Below are 26,015 nucleotides of genomic sequence, written 5' to 3' on the forward strand. Positions count from 1 at the left end.
GCATTGTGGGCGGCGCTGGTGAGGAGGTTGGCGGCAGTCACCATAACCCAGATGATTCGATAAAGAAGTGAGGCGTGAAAAATGGACAAACACTCATGAAATTCGTGAAGTTCTGCCAATAAACATATTATTTTCTGCGCGGGTCAGAGAGAAAATGATGCATGAAATAATTATTGTTTTTCTAACTTAGCAGCTACTGCGACTAACAGAATGCTCCACTTAACAGTTTTATTTTCTCCTTTGAGAAAGAGACATTGGAGATTTGAGTCTCTTAATTTATTTGTGTGTGTGTAACAGTTAAGAAAAGATATCTGCAGTGAAAAGAAAAGAAGAAAAGCAATCACACACAAGAGGCAGTGCTGCTGTACTGAATATTAGCACGGCATGGTATATATCTGACCCAAACCCAAAATGTGAAGTTAGCGGTTATGTAAGGTTCATGTTTATGTATTAATACTGAATTAGCAAGGGGACACTCGACATTTGACATCCTTCATCTTGTGTTTCTAGTGATGTGTTCTTACGGACACGTAGGAAACTGTTATTCATATTTCTTACAGGGAGTTTTATTTTCCACTGACAGCACAGAGAGCTTTGTATGTTTATGTTTGAACGTTTCGTCAACACTACAGAAACACTAGGCAGCTGTTAGGTATGATAAGGTGCTCAGACGTTGACTACTGTTAGTTATCAGTTTGATTAACAGTGGTTTATTGATTACTGATGACTTATTATTAGCTTGTATTACATGGTTGCCATTTAATAGATAATGTAACTTTAACGTAATGGTCTGAGTGCTGTTATTCTCTATATCAGCGGAATGAACTGTCTCCCACAATAAAACAAATACACACTTTCTGATCTGATGCTCTTATTGGCAGAGCAACATTATTTGTTAGCACTTTACAAAAATATTCAAAGTGGTACAAGTTTATCACCACATCTTTGTGTCTTCACACTTTTTCATCCCAACAAGTCCTCGTACCTCAGTGCCCACCTGAAAAAGTCAAACTACCAAATTAAACCAATTTTACTGTCCACCGAATGAATGTCCGAGCGAGAGGTGATACACACTGTGGCTCCTGTAAAAGTTTTGGGGTGATATAACGTTTGTACTGTGTTATTATCCTGACTCAAAGTGTGTGAACAAAAAAAAATACCTGCGCTGTCAGTTTTCTGCAGAGGAAATCAATGGTAAGGGGTCAGGTACACAACAGCTGCCCTGGAGCTCGAGTGCCTTCCTCAAGGACTCGCCAGCAGGGTGAATGTCTGTTGACAACCCGGCCTGTGTGGTTGAAGGACGTGTCTCCTTTAACACAAGGTGACAATACGGGTCTTACTTCAGCCCTTTTTTTTTTATATATATATTTGGAAAGATGCGCTGGCTACGGAGAAATTCATTTGGCCAGTGAATCCACTGCACCCAGCTGTGCATTCGACAGCTCTGCACAAAGCAGAATGTCAGCATTTGAATAATTCCTTCTCTGAATTCAATATCTCCATTATATACTGTTTCAGTGAGGATGTGTGGAAGTGATATTTGTCAATCAGGGATTTAAGTTATCTGCACTTCTCACAAAGTACTGTAATTTGTTTAATTTCTCTGCTGTCAGTCATTTTGCGAGAGTAGGTGTCACTTTTTTTTTTTTTTTTTTTTCCCCGTCTTCCCAGGCGGTGGATGTCTCATATTGGATAGAAGCTCCTCATTTACATTTTAGAGGACTTGGCTGGTTTGCTGGAGTTTGATCTCATGGATGAAAGTCTGGTTCTCATTCTCTGCCTTTCTTGGATAATCCTGCTCGCTCTCGCTCCATCTCTGAGCTCCACCTGTCCATCAAGGAGAACGTCTCTCCTCCTCTCATTCTCTTTTATTTTCTGTCCCTGTCTCTCTTGAGAACATTTAGAAGAAATTGTTCTCTCAATCCACCCACTCTCCATCTCTTCGTTGCTCACTGCTGTCTCCCTAATAGGAAAAAAAAAAACCCTGCTACATATTTCCATGTCTTACCCTCTTTGCTCAAATTGTCTTTCTCTATTTTCTGTCCATCTTCTTGTCCTCCATTGCATTTCCCTCTGTGTGTTTCTTTCCCTCATCTCTTGCCCACTTGTTCTTTCCTTTCCTTTCTCAGTGCCTCCTTTCCTTGTTACCTTTCCATTTTACATTCTCTCTTATCCTCCCACCTTGTTGATTCTTTCTCTCCTCCCACTCTGTTTCTCTTTCTGTTTCATCATCATCTTATTTCACTCTTTCTTTCACCCCTCCATGTCTTCCTTTGCTTGTCTCCTTTCATTCCCACCTGTTTCTCTTAACTCTACCTCAACTTTTTCCCTCCCTTTATTTCCTTGCCTCCCCTCTCCTCTCCTTTCATTCCCTCTTTCTCCACTCTCTCTCTCTCTCTCTCTCCCCCCTCTGGGGTGACATCAGTCTGATGCCAGTCTCTCATCTCCCATCATTGTGCCAATTAGTCGACGCTCTGCACATTAATACTGCTCGCCAAGGGCGATCTTGATTTCTCCCTCGATGTCGTGTGATGTCACACACACACACACACACACCACACACACACACACACACACATGCCACCCACATTAAAGGAAAACACACACACACAGATGAGAATAAAGTGCCTAAGGGCTGTAAGTAAGAGAAGTAAGAGCAGGAGTGATCGGGGACTTTGGGACGAGGAACGATGGAGGGAGGGGGAGTAAAAGTCTAAAAAGAGTGAAAGAGACATTAAAGAAGATATAATACTAGAGGCAAAGATGGAGGCCGGCACGGCTGAAGAGAAATAGTGGGAGAGAAGAGAGTGAAATGGACCCTAAGAAAGACAGAAGTGCAGTGAGAGCATCTCAAATGATGCCATTCACGTCGAATAGAAGTTCTCCTGCAGCCCCCTCAGTTCCAGTTAGGGGAAATCACCAGGCTGCAGCATACAGTTAGATTTTAGAGACCATTGTGCCACCAGCTTTGTGGCAACACTTGCAAAGGCCCTTTACTGTTTCATTTATGACAGAGGCAGGTCTGTAAGGAAATGGTTTCCCTGACCACTCCCCCATCACCCAGCACCTGAAAGGAAGAAGCTGAATGCCGACTGAGAAAACCCCTGCAGACAGATTCAAGCATCAACTGCATAGGAATCTGAAAAATTTAAAATTGGGTTAAAAATAAGAGTTTGATTTTAATAAATGTATACATATAGTAAAGATATTAGACTTATTTTCCATAGACTTCTTCAAACTACTTGGTAAGTCTGACCAACAGTCTAAATCTTTGAGAAGAGTCTGTTCAGTTCAGACCTGAAGAAGTCTCTTGGATACGTTTTCACGGATCTACAACCAAGTCCGGTTCCCCCCAGCTTCACAAAGAGCGATGACCTGGACATCTGAGGACGCTCACAAACAGTCTCAAACTTCTGAAAGTTTGAATTCAAGAATATACAAAATAGATAAAAGCCACGAATTCTCCAATTTTATGACCCAGTCCACTTTAAATACCCTGCGTATACTCAAGTCAACGCTTGTCTTGATGCTTCAAGAGTGGCACAAGGACACAAAAGGAGGAAAAGAAACAAAAAACTGGGGAGACATTCTGGACCAACTTTTTCACTCTACGTAGATAAGAGCATCAGTCAAATGGATAAAATGCAGCATGTGAAGTTCATGGACCGAAAAGCAGAGGGACGGATGATTAAGTTGAAAAACCAACGGAGGAGGAGGGAGCCAAAACACAAATGCAAGAGAGGAAAGGTAGAATTGCTGGAGGAGAAACAGAGAGGAGGAGGAGGAGGAGGAGGAGAAATGGGGCGAGAAATGGCACCGAAACAAAAGGAAACGGTGGCACACGCACGAAAAAAAAAAAACATGCCCTCCCGCGCTGTGAAAAATGCAGCCAGACACCTTTCTTGACAAGTAAAAAGCCTCAGGGGTTGGCCAAGGTACTCTGACAATCAACGTCATTCACGCACACACACACACACACACACACACATGCACACACACATTCACCCACACATTCACTACGCCAAGCAAGCCAGCCTCAGAGTGCAGATTTTGGAGGGTTGTAGGAGAGAAGACACAGAGAGAGATTTTACCAGCTGACAGTCCACGTCAATCAAGATGCATTCGGCTGACTCCGAAATCCTTAAATGGACTTTTACTCTGTGTGTGTGTGTGTGTGTGTGTGTGTGTGTGTGTGTGTGTGTGTGTGTGAGAGAGAGAGAGAGAGAAAACACACCTTTACCTTGTGGGCAGGAGTATGCAGCCATGTGTACGTGAGTGTGTGTGACAGACAAACTTCACCAGCTGAAGCCACCAGTCAACTAAAAATATGTGTGTATGGATAATGTATGGAAACCTTTCACACTTGAAACAGACAGATGAGATGGATATTCAGGAAAGAGTGTAAAAAGTTGTTACCCTGGCTACCCTGGGTTGCCTGGGAACCCACGACAGCCAATCACAACATCCAGAAGTCAGACAAAAAACACACACACACACGTGGTTGGAAATCTGGCCCGTCAGTCAGAACACTGACCCAACCAACTGTTCGACGTTAGGAGAGATAGTGGGAAGAGAGACGGGAAGATGGAAAGATGGACAGATGAAGAGAGAGAGAGAGAACTCACCCACACAGCAGCTGCATCTCCTATACACACTTAGTATTCTTGTCAGGCTCGACAAAGTTAACTACTACACACACAGAAACACACACACTGTGTCTCCAGTGTCTCCATCGTAAACAACCCCCCCCCCCCCCACCACACCACCACCAGCATCTCGTCTCCCAGCCTCTCAGGATAAAGGCAGGGGCAATAAATTGGCCTTACATTTATTAACTTTGCTTCTTGCAACCTCCCGAGGTTTGGCCCATTAGCATGAGTGAAGACGAGGCAAACGCTCTTATTCACAGCTAACCGTGAATCCACAACAGCCGGGTCTCTAAATGGAACCGTAAATAGGCGCGGTACGGCCGATTTCTCGAGAACACAAGTCACCGGGTGCTCAGTGAGCTGATCTTATTCCCATGGTGGCCACCTGTAGGATTTGATAGGCAGGTGAGTCGAAGTTTCAGATGTACTGCTGAGGCCTCGTGTGATGCTTTATCCCGATGGGTTTTCATTACACATTCAAAGATATGCGTGTTCTACAGATCTATTGATGGAACGCACAGAAATGTCTCATTAGCAGGGGACAGACACTAACTCCTCTGGATCAGCTGTCTTTGCATATTATCTTTGCATATTTACCGAAGCGCAAAACGCACTGTGTTCAGCATGCTCTCCCTGAGAACACGTCAAAAATTTGCATGTGCAGGACTCTGTCGGTCAAGTTAGTAACAATTAATATGCAACGTGCAGTTAGACTTTCAAAATAAAGCCCCACTGAAAGACTTGAGATTTCACATTTTGAGTTTAGACCGTCGCAGTGGTTCGGTTCAGGCTCAAAAGGAAGCTGCTTTGTTAGATTATGTAATATAAGTGACACAACTTAGACTATATAGAAGTTGACATGATGGTACAGTTGAGCTCAGCACAGTGGTTTATCCATCCATCGCCTTCATATGCAAACTTCTTTCACTCTTTAGAATCAAACACAGCTCCTGTCAGCGCGTTCGTTGATTTGCATAGAGGAATTCTGTAGCCGAATTATTCCTTAGTACGAGTATTTATTTAGCATCAGGACATCAAAATATTACATGTACATGGACCTCTTTTCTTTTCTTCAGCAAATCACAGTCTGCAAGCAGTTAGCTGCAACCAACTTCCAAAAAGAGAGCGCCTAACTTTGAATTTACATAAAGTTATATAATATGTGTGCCTATCTCATTGGTCCAAAAACTGTTGTGGAGCTGCCCTGGTTCAAACTTGGCTCTGCCTTGTTGGTGCACAGGCTGGTCCCAGCCTCTTGGCACTGTCCAATCGTCTTCAGCCAGCTTCCTAAAGAGGAGGAAAACCTAAACTCCCTCTTCGATGTTCAGTTGTACCTAGTTAGCGATCTGAGACATCTATCTTACAGTACGCCTCACATGACTAACTGCATACTGAACTTTTAAGGGGGTTTGACTTTTGACCCTGGCGGTATCTTGTCCCTCTGTCTTCAACCGGCTGATAATCAGAGTATCCCTCTGTTCTACAGATCCTGTTTCAATCAACTGATAGAGGTGGCCTTCTGCTCTATGGATCTATAGAAACCAGGGTGATGAGTTGGCAACACAACTTACAGGTCACACAATACGAATATAAAACATTTTATTCTAACACTTATCAAAACATTACACAGGATGGCTGTCAGCATCCGAGCTCAAAGCGTGCAGGATCTCAGTCAATAAATATGCAACATGTGGTCTAGCAAGTAATAATAAATAACTAAGAAAGTTTGCGTAGGTAATGTTGAGGTTTGACAAAAAAAAACAAAAACATCCCTGCTAGGGTCAGGAAAAGATCAGCTACCTACGTAACATGAATACATTACGCAGGTTACGTAGCCTACATCAGTTAAAAGTAACTTAAAAGACGTTAAAATTTACTTTTGGTTTCACACAGCACACGAGACCAACGAGAGAACCAGATCCAGAAGACAATGAAGCAGATAGACAGCCGGACATTTAGTCAGTCATTCAGACAGAGATGCAGTAGAAGCAGGTGTGTTTAGTCTTATGGAGAGATCCAGCTGAGAAGCTAACACCATCCATCATCCACTAACATTCATCTTCCTTGCTCTTTAACTTCATGAGCTCCCAGCATGTACACACACATGCATACACACTATCATGCACACACACACACACACACACATACACACACACACGCAGACAGGTGCATCAGTATGCAGACACAAGCGCACAAACGTGACAAAAACAAACATTCTGCATATGAACACAAATGTTCCTTTCTCCTGTTTTGCTCTCTATTATATATTTTCCCCTTTTTGCTGTGACTGATTGATTGCACAAAAAAAAAAAAACTGAAATCCAGTTTCACATAATGCAGCCGCAGTATTTCAGAAACACTGAATGTAGAACTTCATGTATGTCTCCCAGTTTGCTTCTGTGCCGTCTTTTGCCATCATATTCTGACAGTGTGACACTTGCAGGTGGATGTCACATTGCAGTGACACCGTTCATCAATCAACACGATCAGATTTGAGCATTGCAGGATGATTTTCTGGCTACCTTATCCCTGCATATCTATATCTATATCTATCTATATATATACGTGTGTGTCTGGCAGCTGTTATTTAGTCCCAGAAATACCAGTTCCCCACCATGTGCACTTTGTCTTTAATGGAACTCGCGATGTTGAATTTTCCATATCTGAAGTGTTGGAGCTTGCTACAATCACACAGCTAAAATTAGCTCTTCTGAAGGTCAGCAGCATCAACAAAAGAATAGTCCGAGAAGGTTTTAATGTGCAGCGAACAGTCTTACTGAGCTGTAGCTGTAGCTGAAGAGTCATTCACATACAACCTAAACTCTACATCTCAAAATACCCGAGAGGCTACGCAAAGCAACTGCCAATCACTAGCCGTGAAATGACTTATTATGCAAATTAAATGTCTTAAACCATACATATAAAGATAGAGGGTGGGGAGCCAAAATATATCATACACCTGACCGACTCAATCGTGAGCAGGGCTCAGCAGAAAAGCCTGGAAGCAAACTTCACCCACATGCATAAACAACCAGCACAAATCTGGGTTTCCTAGACCTGGGCGGGGTTTATGACATATACTGCAGCCAGCCACCAATCGAGATTTAGCTTCACTTTTTGGGCGCTGTCATGTTGTCCTTCTCTATATACAATCAATGCATCAAGTCTGTGTGTTAAACCGGTTGTGTTTTCGTGAGTAGCAGCTCCGTCACCATGTAGAGGTTGTGTGCAGACGTATATTGTTTCCAGGTTTCAGTTGTCAAAGAAAAAAAAGTTAACATGACCTGAAAATGCCAAATTTAGAAGAAAATGAAGGTACATGGGCAGTACCTTGGGAGTGATTTTGTTCAAATGCTAAAGTGACAGGCGTCAGCGTCGGCAGCTGCCGCAGTCGTCTTTGATGAAGACAAATGGGCCAACATGTGAAGGAGGCCAATCTCTGCCTGACAAGTGGGTTACATACGTACACTTACTGATGACAGCACATTATGGAGGGAAGAAAAGAGGAGAAGACGGGCGCAGTGAAGGAATGAAGAAGAGCCGGAATAAAGAAAAAGCACACGTCTTCAAGCGGTGACAGCCCGTCAGAAAGAGAATGACGGGAGCGGTGGAACCACGGGGACATAGATTGTGAGGGCGAGAAAAAAGGAGGGCGCGGGAAGTGTAGGTTCAACAGAAAGAACGACAGGATAGACAGATAGAGAAGGCAGAGGTTAGCACCGATTTAGTGATTTACAGAAAGGTCAAAGTCGAAAGACGTCGAGGTGAGATTGATTGTAATCTTTAAAACACATTTTTACAAACATGTTCTGAGATTGGTGATAATTTACATTTTAATATGAGAAAAACTGAGAAACAAGACGAAGTGACAGTGAAGGATGCTGAGGAGTGTCCGTGTGTTTGTGCTTCTGTGCCTGTACCTGTACAAGGTGAGCGGTGTGGGCGACCGTGCTTCGGTTATGATTGTACGTATGAACTGAGGATGATGGATCTAATCAGCTCCAACACAATAACTTATCGATCCTGACATTAATAACTTGTACGTGTGTTTTGAGAGTAATCAAGCTGGTCACTGTATTGCAAACTAGGACGAAATACGAAACTAATAACATGGTCTAATGATCTCATTGATCATCCTTAAAGACTAATGGCATCATGGAGTGTATACTGTGTGTGTAAGAGCGAGGTATGAGCTTTCTCCTTCAATCGACATAATGCAGGTTTTAACTTGTTTTACCCCATTAACTACAAATTTAATATGATAAGTTAGTGTATTTTCATTAATTTCACTTAAATATAAGAATGTGGTTCACTTCTTCACCTATATGCAGAGGTGAGCGTCTTTTTGAACATGGTCACTGTTGCATTCAGGGTTTTTTTCTCAGCCTAACCAAACTAGGACTGTGTCACATCATCAACCACATGTTCATTATTGTGTGTATCATCATGACACCGACTTCGTCCTTGCTTGCACGTCCAATCCACACACACATATAATGGCTGCTTTAAATGAAATGTATATTCTGTTTTTGGAAAATGTTTAGCAGTCATAAGGTTCTGATGTTTTTGCTTGGCCAGCGCTTGAAAGCACATAGTCATTGTCCTTCCTTTGTGATGGCTGACCATGCTGACTCTTCAAACATCCATTTAAACGAGAAAATTCCAGCAGAAATTTTAAGAGTGACGAGTGGGCTGTTGCCGGGGTCTTAGCATGTTAGTGTTAGCAATTAGCACAGCTAACGTGCTCTCTGCTGTCTCTGTCATTTTAGACAGACGAGTTCAAGTTAAGTGCCAATAACTGCTAAAATGGCCGCCGCTGGGCTTCTGCCTGCCGGCCCTAATCAGCAGAGCAGTTACTGAATACACATATAGTCTTTTATTTTGAAGGGACTCTTATTTTGAAAATAGCCCCTCCCCCCTCTCCTCCTTCAGGCAGGCTTAAGGTTGCCAAGCAACCAGGACCAACTGCCGGCCCTAATCAGCAGAGCAGTTACTGCACCTGTTAGAATGTCAGTTGGAAATGCTGACAGAGAGAGAGAGAAAATGCTGAGACCACCCCTCGAACAGGAAGGATTTCTGGCCAAACTGTATTTCCAATCATTGAACCGAAATCACTGGGAGCATCCTGAGCCCTTCCTGAACGTCTACATAGTTATTTTGTGTTGATAAAGTGAAGAAATGTGACCTTTAGAGCGATTCAAAGAAACGTTACTTCTGCTTTCCTCCAGAAATGTTCCCACCTTTTTAACATGGCAGTCTATGAGGCTGTGGATGGGTGTTGGTGGCGCATCTTTGTGTGTTACGCCAAAACTATAAGGCTGACAGCTTTAGCAGACGAATGTGAGTGAGAAGACACATTTTCCTACGTTTCTATGTATAAATCATGTCTGTAGTGGGGCATTTGAGGCCATGGTAGTCGAATACATTTTATTTTTTCACAGATTTTTCTCTCTGCTCCTCACTCTAGCTGATGATGTCATCCACTCTAGCTCAAACATTCCACGAAATACACACCCATTATGAACCCAGAAATTTGAGTAAAAACCTGCTCAACTTTAAGCCTTGATAGTTTAAAAACGGTAAAAGCTGTCGATGAGTGAAGTAAATCACTGAAGAGAAGGCAAGAGTACCTACATTTTAAAGTTTAAATGAAGTCTCTCGGTGAAAGTATGCCAGAGAAGTTCATTGTTGAAAATGTCTGTTGAATTTTTCTTTTTTTCGGGCTTTCCTATTCATTCCTATGTGAAATTTTTCTCTTAGAAAAGTAATAGCACTCGATTCTGGATGAAAACGCACATCTTGATATATAATTTGTTGGGGTCCTCTCATCGCTGTGGGCCGCATTAATTTTCCAAAAAGGGCGGAAGATGAATAATAAAACTAAGAAGAGACACGCAGAAGAACAATAGTTGACTCGTGTCGGGGGCACTCGTCAGTAAATATGAACGCTTAACATTTACCACAAGGTTACCTAAACAGTCTGTCTGTCTTTCTTTGTCCTCTCTCTCTGCAGGAAACCAAAATCAACTGTGTCCGCCTGGCTAACAAAGGTATGAGCACCCTTCCATTGATACTTAACAGTAAAGACAATATTATTTGATTTTAACTTGAAGATTAGTTTGTTACATGACCCCCTCCCCCCCAGACGAGTGTTACAAGTTAGACGAGATGAACACACACACACACACATGTGCACAAACACACACGAGTCTTGAAACAGGTGAACCCAGGCAACCCCACATCCTAACCATGTTATCCTGCATGATTTCGTTGCATAGCATTCTCTCTCTCTCTCTCCATTTCTTCTCACCTAATCTTTCTCTTTTATTGCACTGTTCTGTCTCACATTCTCCCTTTATAATTTTCCTCTATCCTGCTCTCTCTTTTTCCATTTCGTACCGCATCCATGTTGCTCATCAGTGTATAAAGTGGAACATCAGGGCCATTACATACCGATTGACCGCCTTCATTAAACCCGATGGATGGAGGCTAAAGCGTTAGCCCCCAGAACCCATTTCATCCTATTCTGTTTTGCTTTCCCCATGTCTCCCATCTTTATTTGCTGCTCATCTCCAGCAAATACACCCATTTGTGCGCCAGGCAATGTGCTTTGAAAGCTTTTCAGCTCGCTATTGATTTTCCTCACCTCTTTATTTTTTTTCTATTTTTTTTTTCCATCTGCATCAAACATTGATTTGATTTTTCCACATCTCCTTTCTCTGTTCTCTGTCGCTCTCACTCTCTTATTCCTCGCCTGCGTCAAACATTCATTGCTCATTTGTGCACATTTTTCCTCTTTTATATCATTCTTTTTTTTTATCTTGCTCTATCCATTTCCAGGCTGTGTTTTTTTTTTTTTTTTTTTGAGTGGAAAGTACTGTGGGTGGAGGTCTACAGTGCATAGACACTGCTCTCTGTCTGTCTGCATGTGTGTGTGTGTGTGCTTGGTAAAAGACATGCTTTTAACTTTGTGGCTGTCTTTCATGTGACTATATATATATATATATATTCGATATGTAGAATGATCAGTGTTCCAAAAACAAAATTCAAATCTACTTTAGATGTACTTTTTGGAAGTTTTTCCTATGTGGGCAGTGCAGATGGCACGCCTATGACTAATTTATTTGCAATACCTGCTAGCCACTCACAAGAGTAGCTGCTTTTCAAAGATAAATGCCACTTGTCTGGTTCAGTGTGTTTTAATCAGTGTGATCAGTTAGTGTACTTTTTCTGGTTAAGATAAAAAGCTACAGACGGTATCGAGGCAGAGCCGCTGTCAGAGCCAAAGAACCAATTTGTTGGCCAGATTATGGAAGCATTCAGGTAAAGAGGAAAAAAAAACAGCAGAGACATGGTGTGCAATGATCATGCCTAGCATTTCTGATAATAACTGAAAAAACACAATTGTCCCACTAAGATGCTCTGTAATGCGCTGCTGTTTTAGCTCGTTTCCACTCGCAACCCGTCAAATACTGGCACAGCGACCCTGTGGTTCAAAATATGACGCTGTAGTTACCCCTTAGCATCATGCTTGGACACACCTGTGCAGCTTAATGGTTTGATGTGTCGTTGAGGTCAGGTGACATGGTATAAAGAACGAGGAAGTCTACAGATGAGGGAAGTGGGGAGATGGATGGGTCCATCAGGACTTTCACCACAGAGGATAGAGGAAACATTTACTTCTTTTAAGTAACTTTAATTATGTTTCATTGCTTACCTAAGTTACGTCAGGTATGTAACAAAACTTATGATGTCCTTAAAAGTTCTTATACATCCAGATCATCTTTGTTTGAGGAGAGATTCATGATTAGAGGAGGGTGCGTGTCCAGAAATTACGCCAGACCGGGGAAATACAGCGTCATATCTTGAAGTGTAGGGGTGCAGACAAAACATCAGCAGTAAATGTCATGAAGTTGTGTTAATGCTAGATAGTATTATTGGCAAAAGAATGTGGTCCTAAAGGTTTTTGTACCATAGTTCTGTGTACAATAAGCGATAATAGGTTTTCTTACCTATGTTGCCTCGTATACTATTTGAAAACTTGGTTCTTTGGCTTAATCAGTGAGATTCCTTCATTCTGCCTCCTCGAAATGTAGATTAGAAAGATGAAACTTTCCTTTTTGAGTCACAATTGACACAATTGAGTCATGAAACCCAATCAGTGTTACAACAAACTGTCACAAATGTTTCCCTGTTAACCCGTAATGAAAGTTTGAACGGATCTGATTGTGTCTCTGGGTGAACTAAACACTTGCAGCAGAACCCGGAGGACAGATTGTGTCTTTGCACCAACTTTGCCACGCCACAAAGTTCATACTTTTTGTTTTTATTTGTTTTTTTGTTCGTTTGTTTGTTTTTTTAAAACACCACTTCATTTCTTTTCTCTTCCATTTCCTACTTCCTTTATTTTTATTAACCCGTCAAGCCAAGCTGACAGAGTCAACAGACTCGAATGTTAACCCCCAGCACCATATCTGCATCCACTGACTCACCAAACAACAACACATCTGTTGGCCTTTCCTGGTAACGGGCCAGTCAAGATGCTCGTTGACATTTACCTCCTTGGCTATACGACCAATCATACCCAAGTTCACATCTTGAGTGCTAGTTGTCCTATTGATCTTAATGTTCGAGTGCTATCTCTCACCACTGCAATTTCTCTCCTCTAAGACAGATTGTGCAATTGAAAACCAAGGGAGATCTAAACCTTGATGAAATGGATAAAGAAAACTATACGTCTTTTTTTCTTAGACTTTTTTCTTCTTTCTTTTTTTCTTTTTTTGTTGTTGTTTGTTTTCTCTCTTCCCTCTCTCTTTCTCATGCTTTCCGGCGGGGACGTGCGGCCCTTGGCCTTAGTGGTAATAGGTAGGGGACAAATAACAACGCCGTACATTCTAGTCATCCCAAGCGAAGGTGATTATTGCTTTATAGGCAGAATATTTTCTTCCCTATGTTATATTTTTTTCCATCACAGTACAACCATAAACACGACACGAACCCCTGTTTCATTTTGGTTGTCCCCTTGCCCTCCCCCTTCTCCCTCCTTTTCCTCCTCCCTTTTTTTGTTTCTTGACTTTTCTCTGTTTTTCTTTGTTTCGTGTTTTTTTTGTCTTTCCTTCTCATCGCCATCTTACTGCATATGTTTGCATGTCTGCTCTGCTTCGAGTGTCGCTGGCTGTGTTTGAACCTCCTCTCTCTCTGTCTTGCATCCACACACACACACACACACACACACACACAAACACACACAGCAGTGAAACCATGCTGCTTTCAATAGCCTGCGTATTGGGACAGAAAGCTAACATTAGTGTTTGTTTGTCTTGGCTTCTAATCGACAATGCAGCAGATTTTCTTATGAAGACTTGAAATCAATAAAAATATTTCATTAGGATCTTTATTGCTGTGTCAATTAAAAGCCAATTTGACTTAGAACACATAAGCTATTTCCTCTAAGTATGGTTTCATTCTTGCATGTGTGAAAACCAAAACAGGACATGGTTGGACGTGGTGAAGATGTCAGGCTTACCCGAGCATACCCACCCCTCTCAGCACAAGTTAGCCAAGTCCACTGCTTTAAAACTATTCCACACCCTATATCAATATTCCAGTTACAGACCATAACCCTCTGAAACATTCCCAGTTGGTTCCTTGTGCGGTGGATTGATCTCAAAGAGGTTTGGTTTGGGTTGAGCCCTAGCTGAGATCTATCAATCTACCCAACACTGATGCCACTTCTCCTCAAACACACCACACAAACTCACCGCATCCCGTCATGCTTTCATTTACGATAAGTCCCTGGCATTCGTGACGAACACTGAACATACTTACAGTTCAACTGTATGTCACACTCACAGACTTCAGCGAAGTATCTGAACTGTTGTTAACGGCAGGACAAGGACACAGAACCATCTGTTTGCTGCCATTATGTTCATTTTCAAAGAAGCGGCCTTACACTTTAGTATACTTATATTTATAATTCATCGTGATTATCAGCAGAGTACTTCGAAAGTGCCGACCTTCTACATTGAATAAGCCTTTTAAATACTGAACATAAATGGGCTGCATTCCAAAACGAGAAATTCCATAATGGTGTCACCAATACTTGATATGAAATGAAATCTTATATTTTATATTATGAAAGTTGATAGCTAACATGAGCCTTTCTGAAAATGACACATATTACAACAGGAATTTTACATTTCATATATGACTGTTGTTTTCAGTGCAGTTCTTTAAAATCCACGATATCCAATGCTCTATAATATGAATGCAATGCAATAAAAAAACCTGAGTTAAGTCATTGTTTACTGGATTGGATTTTATTTTGCAATGCAGAGGCGTGACAGCAGAATACAAATGTATGGTATTGTGTACAACAATCAAAATGTTGACTTCAACAATGGGACACAACAGGGAATCGGTCACCAGCAAGCACAGTCGGGGAAAAGAAACAAAAAAAAAACTGCTGTCACAGTTCTTTGTCAAGAATATGAGATGATTGCACATGAATACAATAACACTTATTGTCCTGAGGGAAATTGAGGTTTCAAGGCCCAGCACAAAGAATTATGCACATCATGCACAACAGCGGACACTAGTGAAATCCTAATTGAATAAATATAGATTGCATTCATGTAAAGTGTGGTCGCTCGCCTCGATGCAAATGAAAGCAGAAAAGCTCTGCGTGCATTAGGATGGCATTTCGTTTCAGTGCTCGGTAACTTATTAAACATTGATTACATTCATAAACAACATGTCCTGTATTATCTTTAATAAATGAACATGTAATATAAAGAACAGAAGCACAGTTCAAGATACCAAACTACAATAAGTCTGTGAGCAACATACAACTATTTATTTTACAGTTTCATCTTTTTACCCTCGTCCACTCCACCTGTGTTCAGCATTCTCATCCAGCACCACAGCTTAGCCAGTGACAGCAAGTTAACTCACTGTTTAACCCTGAAACTCGATGTCGTCTAACCCTAACAGGACTGAAACGTTATATTAACGGGTCTACTCTGACATTGTGTCCGGGCTGAGAGCGACTCACTTTCAGTTCAATCAGTTTAAACAGCGAAGATGAGAAAGTGGAATCAGCTTGAGCTTGTTTCTTCCCTCAGCGGTCTGTCAGCTCTTGTTTTGCTTCCATCAAATTTTAAATCCGAATGTTTAAAATGGAAATTAACTTTTTTAACTAAAAAAAGTATCTGTTGACGGTCTGGTAAGGATGACCCCTTCAGATTTTCAGTCCACTTTGTTGAACAGATTGATTTGATTGTGAAGCGAACGCAGCCCTTGGTTTTTATATCACACCCACTCTGTGCAGCACCCGCCAAGTGGCAGAAGTCCCACTTGGTTCATCTGTCCTGTTCAGTTCTTTTAGAAATGTATATTTTAACTGTTACGCAACACAAACAAGTCCGAGGCTGACTTTGCTCTGCATCTCAATTACTGTCCTTCTGCACGAGGCACAAACGTGATCGTTTTCATGTCCAAGCTCACTCCCGACTTGTCAAACACAGCACGATCAGTGTCCCTCTGCTTCAAACGATATCCGGATATGCCCTCTAGTGCAGTGTTTTTTTAACCCTGGTCCTCGGGGAACACTGCCCTGCATGTTTTAGATTTCCAACACACCTGATTCAAATGATCAGCCTCTCATCAGGCTCTGCAGTGGCCTGATAACGAGCCACTCATTTGAATCAGGTGTGTTGGAGCAGGAAACGTCAGTGTTCCCGGAGGACCAGGGTTGAAAAACACTGCTCTAGTGTAATGTTCTGATGGGCAGTTGAAGTCAGGTGATGTAGTATAAAGTTGAGGTGGGTGGATGGGGCAAAATGGCACTGGCCTTTAATCCAGGAAAGAAATGTTTGCATCTATATTGTCTTTTAAAGTCCATGTAAAGTCTTTCAAAACACATTAAATATGTTGGAAAATAGTTGCTAAAAACACGTGAAAAGACTTTGAATGATATGTCACAGAAATGTGGAGTTCAAACTGTTTTTCACCAGTTTTCAGGATTTTGTGGGCGGTCCTTAAAGGCCGGCTCGATGACACGCTGAGGCCACGCTGAGCAGAACAGATAGAGATGAATTCATCTCAGCTCAGAGTGTTTTTAAAGTTAGTCAGGTGATTTTCTGAACTCACCTGACACGTTTCAGTCGGCTGCTTGACTGCTCCCATGAGTGGGCGTGGCTTCAGCACATTCAGAGGACACGCCCCCACAGTCCTGAAGCTGAGAATTCATTTTTACCTGATTCCTATTTCATGATTTTATCGATATTGTAATAATTGAAATCTGGCTGGGTGGTTAATAACACTTTGAAAACTCCTCAGAACACACATTTATTCTGACTTTACACTTTTTCTAAACCTAACCAAACTGCAGTAGTCAGTCAGTAAGCTTTATTCTGAAATTAGAGGGCACTTACAGCATCACAGTTTGAAGCGAATAACTGATCATGCTGCTGCTTTCGACAAGTTGGGAGCTTTTAATGCCTTCCAGTCCAAATGCACTTCCAATATCTCTTCACCAGCGACGAGATCATGTTTTATCTTTGAATGATTTGATTGGCTGAAGTGCTGCCTTTTCCGCTCACTGTGGCAAAGGTGCAGCAGAAAACATGCACCAACCGATAAGTGGGACTTCGACACTGGCAGCATCCGTATGCCCTGCACCCGTTTAGGTGGTGCAGCTCACAGGAGCATCAAACCAACCCCTTGTCATCCAGACACTGGTATCACATGTCAGCTTCGATTCCCATTACCATTAGTCCCGAGGTCGATTATAATTGGTGGTGTGCAGAGTTGTGTTGTAACTGACTGTGGCGCTGTGCAATACTGATGCAACATGTGGCTTACTATTGTGTGTGTGTGTGTGTGTGTGTGATGTGAGTGTGCATGACTGAACTGCAAAAGTTAAACGTTGAAGGATTCATATCTGAATTGTCTTCGTCATTGACCTACACTGTGACACACACACAAACACATGCTATTCTTTACAACCTCCCCTCCCCCTGTTTTCCTGTCATCACGAGCGCTGCCTGCTTGCTGCTTAGTGAGTCAGTTTGCTTTTCTGAATTTGCAACAGATTGAGTCAGACTCTCAAAAGAAAGAAAGAAAAAAAACTCCTCAGGGGTGTTTTTAGGTGAATATCTGGCAATGATGTGACATTTTAAGGGCACAATACCAGTCAGCAATGGATGAAATGCTGTTCAAGCTGTACTGGGAGCAGGCAGGGGTTTTCAACTGCAACTACAGCTGACAGAGAAAATAGAGGAGAGAAAACTGAGAGCAAAAGAGAAAGAGACCACATTCCAGAGAGGAAAATAAATAAATCCCAAGAGAGAAGGAGAGGATCAAAAACTGAGAGAGACAGAGTGACAGAAAGTGACTTGAAGAAAGTCAGAGAAAAAGAAAAAGACAAATCCAACAGTGGAGACAGAATCAGGCTCAAGGATTCTTCTGTTTTTCTGTTTTTTATGGTAGCATTGTGTATGCAGACAGGTGTACCTGCCTCGCTCCCTCCACCAGACAGACATTGTGGAGAATTGTTGTCTTATGCTAAATTCGCCCTTCCTAACTCCGCCATGAATTTTCCATCTGCTCCACAGCACAGCGACAAAATGTTCAATTGTCCCTGCGTAAATCTTCGGGGCCAGGCCATAAAGTACTCCACGAATCTGGGGATAAAGAGGAGGAACGAGGGAGGGAGGGAGGAAAAAAACACCAGCAGAAAGTAAAGGAGTGCATACTAACTTTAAAACACTTCACATTCGGCTTTTTATAGTTGTAATATAGTTCATAAACTGTATATTTGAGTTAGAATGCAAGATTGTGGTGAGTAGTGTTTCATTAACAAGCTTTTTTTTCTCCACCCGAGTAACCTTTAATATTCTGCTTCGTCTTTTACTTCCAAATTAACGCTCATAATTCTCGAGTTACCTGGACTAATTGGGCTCTATTGTTGTTAGAATGTTCCAACTTTTGCAAAGTTATACTCACCCGAATGTCGCTCGGTAATTGAGACACAGTGTGTTGAGCCTTTCCGAAGAAAAATCTCCATAGAACAAAAAACTGGATTTATGTGATTTAACTTAATGTTTCACACAGAACTCCTGAATTAACTGATTATTTAAAAGCACTTTTCACAAAGTTTTTTCTTCATCACATTGCAGATTGCTCTGTCTCACGGACGTCGCACACTGTTGCACAGCAATCTGTAGCTTTCGATTAACTGCAGCCTCGAACTCGTACGCTTGGCACAAAACGCTCGATTCATAAAGCTTCGAACAGATGTTTTGTTCTTGCATTTATGATAACATATGGTTATGCATCAACTTTGAGCGCCGTTCATGAAAAAATAAAAATAAAAAAGCTGTATTTTGCATAGTCATGTGCGCTGTTGAATACACTTTGCGCGCTTGGCGTTTATGGAGAAAGCGATGAGTCGCTCTGAGTTAAATGAGGTTTTAATATAAAGTCAAATGTCTTCCTGTGCGTTGACTTCAAGTCTCTCCTGTGTTGATTTGTCACTTTTTGCTCGGTGCTCGTGTTTCATAACTTCAAGGCCAGCCTTCCTGCTTTTGTGGCTGTCAGCTTACAGCAGCTGCGTCCTAACATGCAATTCACTTTGGCCTTTGGCTGTGTTACCTTGTCAGAAACAAAATTCCCTTCAAGGGGGAATAAAAAGTTCCATTCCAGCACGTCATGTTTGTGTATCCCTGTAATTGATTCGGTCATCATACGACGATGTTGCATTGCATTTTGGGATTGTTTTCAAAAAATGGGTACATGGGGGATAAAGGAGCTGTCATGTAGCTGTCAGCAGATCTGGATTGGAGAGAGGACACAGTCAGTATAACACACACACACACACACACACACACTCATGCTGTACATATGCTCACTACATTAACCTCTTTATATTCACTGTTTGTGGTGAAACCGGGATGGACCTTACTTCCTAAAAACACATCAGATTTATAATTAAGTAAGTAATAACTAATACGTTTTGCAGCATTCATGCACTCCCTGTACAGATTGTAAAGCCCTCAGAGGCAAATGTACTTTGTGACTTTGGAGTTATACAAAAAAAAATCTGATTTGATTTGAATAACATATTTTTAAATTGTGTAATATTTGGGGAATAAATGCTGCCACACATTTCTGGATTTAGAGGATGCAAATTGTCAATAAAAAACACATTTTATTAATGTCAACAACCTCTCACCACTCTGAGCTGGACTCTGCAGAGACCACATGAGTCCAGAGTAAACCGTGTCCCGATTACCTCAGCATCGATGGTGACCGGTGTTTGTGAGAGACAGACAGGCAACCGGTAGCATTGTCCATTGTTTACTAAATTATTGAGACTATAAAATATGTTAATCCATCATCATTTCAATACAGACACACACACACACACACACACACACACACACACACAGAAACACATTTACAAAGACACCCAGGTGCACACATGTATACACAGGTGCATTGTTAAACACACACACACACACAAGCATGCACACAAATACTCACAATCAAAGGCACATTTAAGAATAGATATGCACACACACACACACACACACACACACACACACACATTAGTAATCCTATTAAACACACTCAGCCATGCTGACGTTAATCCACAGAGCTCCCTGCAGACGCTGACAAACAACCTGAACCACAAATCAACCCTCATCTAAGACGCACACACACACACACACACACACACACCTACAGTACGTAACCTGTGTGTGACATGCACACAATTTGATTTCATTTCATTATTTCCATTTATTTATTTATTTATCTGTTTTTAAGGATCGGACACACACACACACATTAACACTGAACAAAGGTTAAAAGTTAACTTATTTGTATACACACACACACACATACACAAAAGCTGCACCCACGCTCAAACAGCGATTTGTACCAGCTACATGTAGACACACACACACACACACACACACACAGAGTCAAAGAAAAGCGGCGTTTAATATGCCGTTCAGGGCTGCTGCAGTGCGTCGGCAGCTAGGAGAATCAATCTTCTCTCCATTTGGATGAGATTATGTTTTTAATATCTCTGGTTTTACCCATAATTCCTCCCTGATAATTTTATCATGCTCTCCAAGTAGGAGAAATAAAAAAGATGGAGGAAAGAAAAATGTGTAAATGAAAAGGATATTACACACACACTCACACTCACGGCTTGTGTGCGTTCGGGACAGAAAATTCTGGGGATTAATGCTTTTTGGAAGCAATCAATATCATGACTAACCTGATGTTGTCACAGTTATAATGGCTAACACTGAGGTAGTCTCCTTTAATGCATTCATGCTGCAGTAATACTGAAGGCAGCTCTCTCAGACATGACGACCAAATTAGTGTATTCCAACATAATACTTCACTTTCTCTCGTCGGGATTTATGTAACGGGAATGCCATCCTGCACAAAATAACCTCTCTAGGTAATAAAAAAATAACACCTCATGGGTGATTATTAAATAACTTTAATCACACCGTTGTTACTGTTGAGAGGAAACATTTAACCAATCCATGTCCCCCAAAAAACAAACATGCATCTCTCTTCTTCTGTACCAAATACTTGATGCTATTCTAAGACGCCGCTCTAACAATAGAACATTTCTGTGAAAAGAATAATCTACCAAATGTTTTCTCCTCAACGTTGGCAACGTTTTCTTCCCACCATAATTATGAACTATGGAGCTGCTATTATATTCCCCCGTGGCCACCAGTAAAATATGCTGCTGTCCAGGCTTACAGTATTCCCCTGGTAGGACAGCCTATCATTGTCAAGGCCAAGTGTGAATTCTGGCGTGTACGGAGACAGTCGGTTGTTGTTATTTTTTTTTTTTTTACCCCATGGATCGATATTTCATGTCTTTCTCCTGGGAGGATTTTACAGGAAAAATAAAGAATTTAAGGCCCCCAGTTTTCTGGCCATTACCATGCAGGCAGCTCGCTCTAAGAACTCGGACACCACAAATACAGATGAGCAGCAAACGATGAAGATGTTTATTATCTATTATTACAGACACGGTGAAAGCACATTTGATCTATTAATATGTGGTGAAGATTTACTACAGTATTTATGAAGACAAATCCACATTCTCGGGGTGTCCTGGTCCCCCCACGGCCTGGATTTAATTCCAACCGGTGGCTCTTTGCTGCATATCTTCCCCCTCTCTATCACCGCTGTCTCCTGTCAGTCTGCAGCTGTCACTATTACAAATAAAACCACAAAAAAAAAACCCATAATTAATACAACAACAAAACACATTCTGCACGCTCTGTCTCTGGTCACATATTTGGTTGCCCATGGCAACATTGCCCACTACAAGGCGAAGTGTCAGCGAAGACCTTTTCAACTAGTGATGTGTAAAGAAGTAATGATCTTGGGTAATTTTGGAGACTTTTTGATCATTGGAGAAATGAAAAAAAAAATGCATATCCAAACCTTTTAATCTGACACTTTTTCAGTCTTATCTTTTTTCCATGAGCACACTGTGGCTGACAGCTAATGTCCACTGCTGACACTTAAGGGCCACTTTTTGCTTGGTATAAATTCAGTACACCAAATTAAAATATTCTGAAAGACATCAAGTAGTTCTATAATTCTTTTGATTGGACATCAAAGCTGCTGTTTGACCTTAAAGTAACAACATTTGAAATATTATTGATGCTACGCCGACTTGTAATCGAATGCCGCCTCTACTGTTCTCACTCCGTGCCCCTGAGACCTCGTCTCATAGATTTATGATGGACAGGTAGGGAATAAATTGCTAAGCTACTTGTCTCAATCCGTGCCACGCCAAATTGGAGCTGCGTAAACTGCGTGATTGCCCGGCGAGTGGGCATTATAACCGAGCCCAGCAGCCTCCATGGACACGGAAGAGGTTAAGAGACTCATGAAGGAAGCTAAGAAGAAAAAGGAGTAAATGTGGGACCTAGTTTTAGTTTTTGGTGGGAACTGTGTGACGTAAAGACAGATGCTGAGCTGAGCTTCTGGCTGTGTTGCTAGTCGTACAGGGTGCTGTCATTTGTAGGACCATTGTGAGATGTTGTGGTGTTCTGTGTGACACATATGGACTTTTATAAAGGACATGATAAAGGCACACACACAGACACACAGATTACACAGCTGGGACAGTATTGAATGTTTCTGTGCCACCAGATCACATTCAGCCAGTCTGTTTCCAGGTCGGCCTTGACCAAGAGTAAGGAGTCAAGCACACACACACACACACCATGCAGGCTCATGGGAAACACATAGACAATATTGAAGCTGCAAGCAGAGATGGTCGGGCCCTCGCACATGTGCGCACGTCGAAATGTGCATAACATCGGTCTGATGTCTTAATAACCACAAGAAGTTTCAGACCGCTCTGAGAAGGTGCTTCCTGCCGATTTCTTCTTTAAATTTTTTTATGGATCGCCATGCTCCCACCGTTTCCCCAAATTTATCATTTTGATAACTTTCACTCACTATATGAACACACCTACTAAGTTTGAAGTCAATGGGATAAAATCCCTATGAGGAGTTCGTTCAAATATGACCCCTTCTCAAACAGCCTGAAAATTGGACGCCGTACGCTTCACTGTAACCCGGGTCACCAAGAGACTTTTTTGTGCGTCTGGGCATGTTACATACTCCCTCCAAATTTCGTACATGTGGATGAAACCGTGGCGAGGGGCACCGCCAAAAACGCACACCTAGGTGGCGCTGTAGAGCCATATGTGTACGTCCATGTGCGAGACCCCCAAAATGCGTAATTTTACGCCTGTCATTGGGGGGGTAGGCAAATTTTCATGAGTTTTCGAGGGGATATGGGCCGTCGGAAATGCGATTTACTTTTAAACGTCGTTCAGCGTTAGAAATCCAATAGGGCCTCGCTCCAGCGTGCCGTGCTCGGGTCCTAATTACATTCACATGACGCTCAGAACACGGACATATGATTATAAGAAAGTACAGGACGGTTGGGTCCAGATCTGAAGATCTGACTATGTAACAGTGATGTAAGAGTGATGTAAGCAGGGTTATAAAAGGTTGTGAAAAGTAAAAGTAAAGGGACGTTCGGATTCAGAAGCAGCTGTCACCGTGTTGTTATTTCATTACGTTTTGGAAGGTTTGAGTAACCTCCTGATGGACACATCCATTTGAAACCAGTTGAGGACATTCACCTGGATAAACAGCATTCTGTTTAGGTACGAGTCTCTCTTCAGGCTCTCCAACTGTCTTTTTTAGAGACCTGATGTGTGCCAAGGAAGTAATACCCACACCACCTGCCAGTACCTGTGGCAAGACCACAGGATGGAGCCATAAATTGTACATATCACGAGCCACCTGTTAGCTGACAGTGACAACACAGTAATAAATGAGGCCACGGTGTCCTCCATATTGTGTTTGCACCGGTTGTCAAACAATCCTATTTTGCTTTGACGATTTGCTTTGTCCCAGTAATGGACACAGTTGCATTAGATCACTTCTCCTCCGCTACGGTCAGAACCCTGTCAGAGTTCGTCTGATTGGCTGAACGGCTCCCGAGCTGGCCAATCACAATGTTAAATGGAGCTGAACCCGTCGCCAGATGGGGTCCTCTGCTGTTACATCATGAACTGTTGAACCCAATCAGCACGTGGTGAGCCGGTGAGGTGTGAACAAATGAGGTCATACTGTAATGTGTCAGGTGATACATATCGTGGATCACTCATGGGGGAAATTGAGGTTTAATACACCTGTGGGGTGATTACCGGGGCATAGAGTACGGGGCTATGTGTGAACTCGTCTCTTGCATCGCTAGAGGCTGTCATGTAACTATAATGTGCTTGACACGCAGACAAGCACTTTTATACATTTCTGCTGATTACAGACTGTCCCAAGGTGTCTTCCAACTTGGTCCTGGGGCAGGTTCGGTCTCCACTTGTCGACACCGTACAGGTGTGTGACGTCACACGCCCGCAGAGCTGATTATTGATCCCTCACAGTCAGACGTGAGCCCAGACACGACCCGGAAACAGGACCGGAGACGGTACGGATGGACAGGATCAAATACTTCAGACACTGACCGAGTCCACGCGCCGGTCCGGATCACTCCCATCTGGGGTGCCAATTTTTATGTGACGGTTTTCAGGTGTAACTATTATTTGAATTTTGTTTAGTTTTCTGGGGTGCCAGCCAGGACTCAGCCTGACAATTTAAAACTAGTTGACCTCTAATGAAAACCACACAAAGGGTGCATGAATCCAAATGACAATTCATACAACCTTAAATCAACTACTCAACAAAACAAGATACCACTTTAAAATATATTTACACCACAAAAAACCCCAAACAATGTCCACCTCAGTTCAACTTTAGGTCTCAAAAGTTCAGTTCAGTATCAACGATTTCCAACGAAAAAAAGGGGTTCAGGAAAAAAACACAAAATCCTCCGATAGAAAAAAGGGAAAGCAACAAAAAAAAAAGTTTTTATATTCCTTGTTATTTCCAGCTCACCAGCCGACACACCGGGACTCCTCCTCCGTCATGTGGAAACAAACGTCTTTCGTAGCGGGTCCGATCTGCTCCAGGACGGACGCGTAAGGGAGTCGAGGGGCTAAGCTGCCTCAGTACTTCACTCTTACTACAGTATAATCTCCGCAGTGTGCGGGAGAAACGCCGAACTGTCTCCTCCAAAATGTCTCGTTACATCCCCTCCCCCCTGAAAAAAGTCCGCACAGGTGACTCCTATCTCCAGTAAATTAGAAACCTAGAAAAGTTAAGTTAATCATTTTGAGGTCCATTCCTGAATCCTCCAGGACGACCTGGTAACAGAGTGGGCTCATTTTCTGCACCACTCTGTAGGGACCTTTCCAACGTGGGGCCAGCTTGGCTGAAAAAGACCTGTCAGCTTTGGATTGAGGGTGAGTGCGGACCCAGACACGATGGTTGTCTGTGATTTCCCGTCCCTTCTCCTTTTGTCATAATTTAGTTTTTGTTTTTGTCCTGCTTTTCCCACGTTGGTGTTCACAAACCTTTTTAATTCTGTTGTGGTGTAAGCATTTCAGTCAGGATCACATCGCTGTGGCTCCAGCTCCGCGTCCAACCCGGTCCTTTCATTCGACATTGGGTCGAATATCAGCATAGTTCTTGACAACTCCAGAGAACCTGATGATGTGAACCTCCGGGTTTCTGGCTTTAAAAGTCCTGCTACAGGTACTCAGGTGACAGCACCTTACTGGGCTTGTTGATCCACATGTACCTGTTCAGGTGACTCTCCTCCTGCCAGGCTGCCTCGGTGCCTTCTTTGGCATCAGCCTCGAAGTTAGCGCGGCAGGTTTTGGCGAGCTGGTG

At 42.3% G+C, this 26,015-nt stretch overlaps 1 protein-coding gene and 1 pseudogene across 13 annotated transcripts in view; one reads left to right on the plus strand and one right to left on the minus strand.

Annotated features, from left to right (window-relative positions):
* The window catches only part of ptprt (protein tyrosine phosphatase receptor type T), a 345,472-nt gene that overhangs the window by 202,301 nt on the left and 117,156 nt on the right, over window positions 1–26,015 (plus strand). For 6 of the 13 annotated variants that reach the window (XM_027279178.1, XM_027279180.1, XM_027279182.1 and 3 more), the window contains exons 15-16: window positions 10,663–10,699; window positions 13,506–13,562. In XM_027279178.1, the coding sequence (XP_027134979.1) occupies window positions 10,663–10,699; window positions 13,506–13,562 (94 nt within the window). The remainder of the gene's footprint in view (window positions 1–10,662; window positions 10,700–13,505; window positions 13,563–26,015) is intronic. The other 7 variants (XM_027279187.1, XM_027279188.1, XM_027279190.1 and 4 more) reach the window with 3 other exon arrangements.
* The window catches only part of LOC113745839 (globoside alpha-1,3-N-acetylgalactosaminyltransferase 1-like), a 1,502-nt pseudogene continuing 1,165 nt past the window's right edge, over window positions 25,679–26,015 (minus strand).

This window comes from Larimichthys crocea, chromosome VI (assembly GCF_000972845.2).
Source record: "Larimichthys crocea isolate SSNF chromosome VI, L_crocea_2.0, whole genome shotgun sequence".
Taxonomy (NCBI): domain Eukaryota; kingdom Metazoa; phylum Chordata; class Actinopteri; family Sciaenidae; genus Larimichthys; species Larimichthys crocea.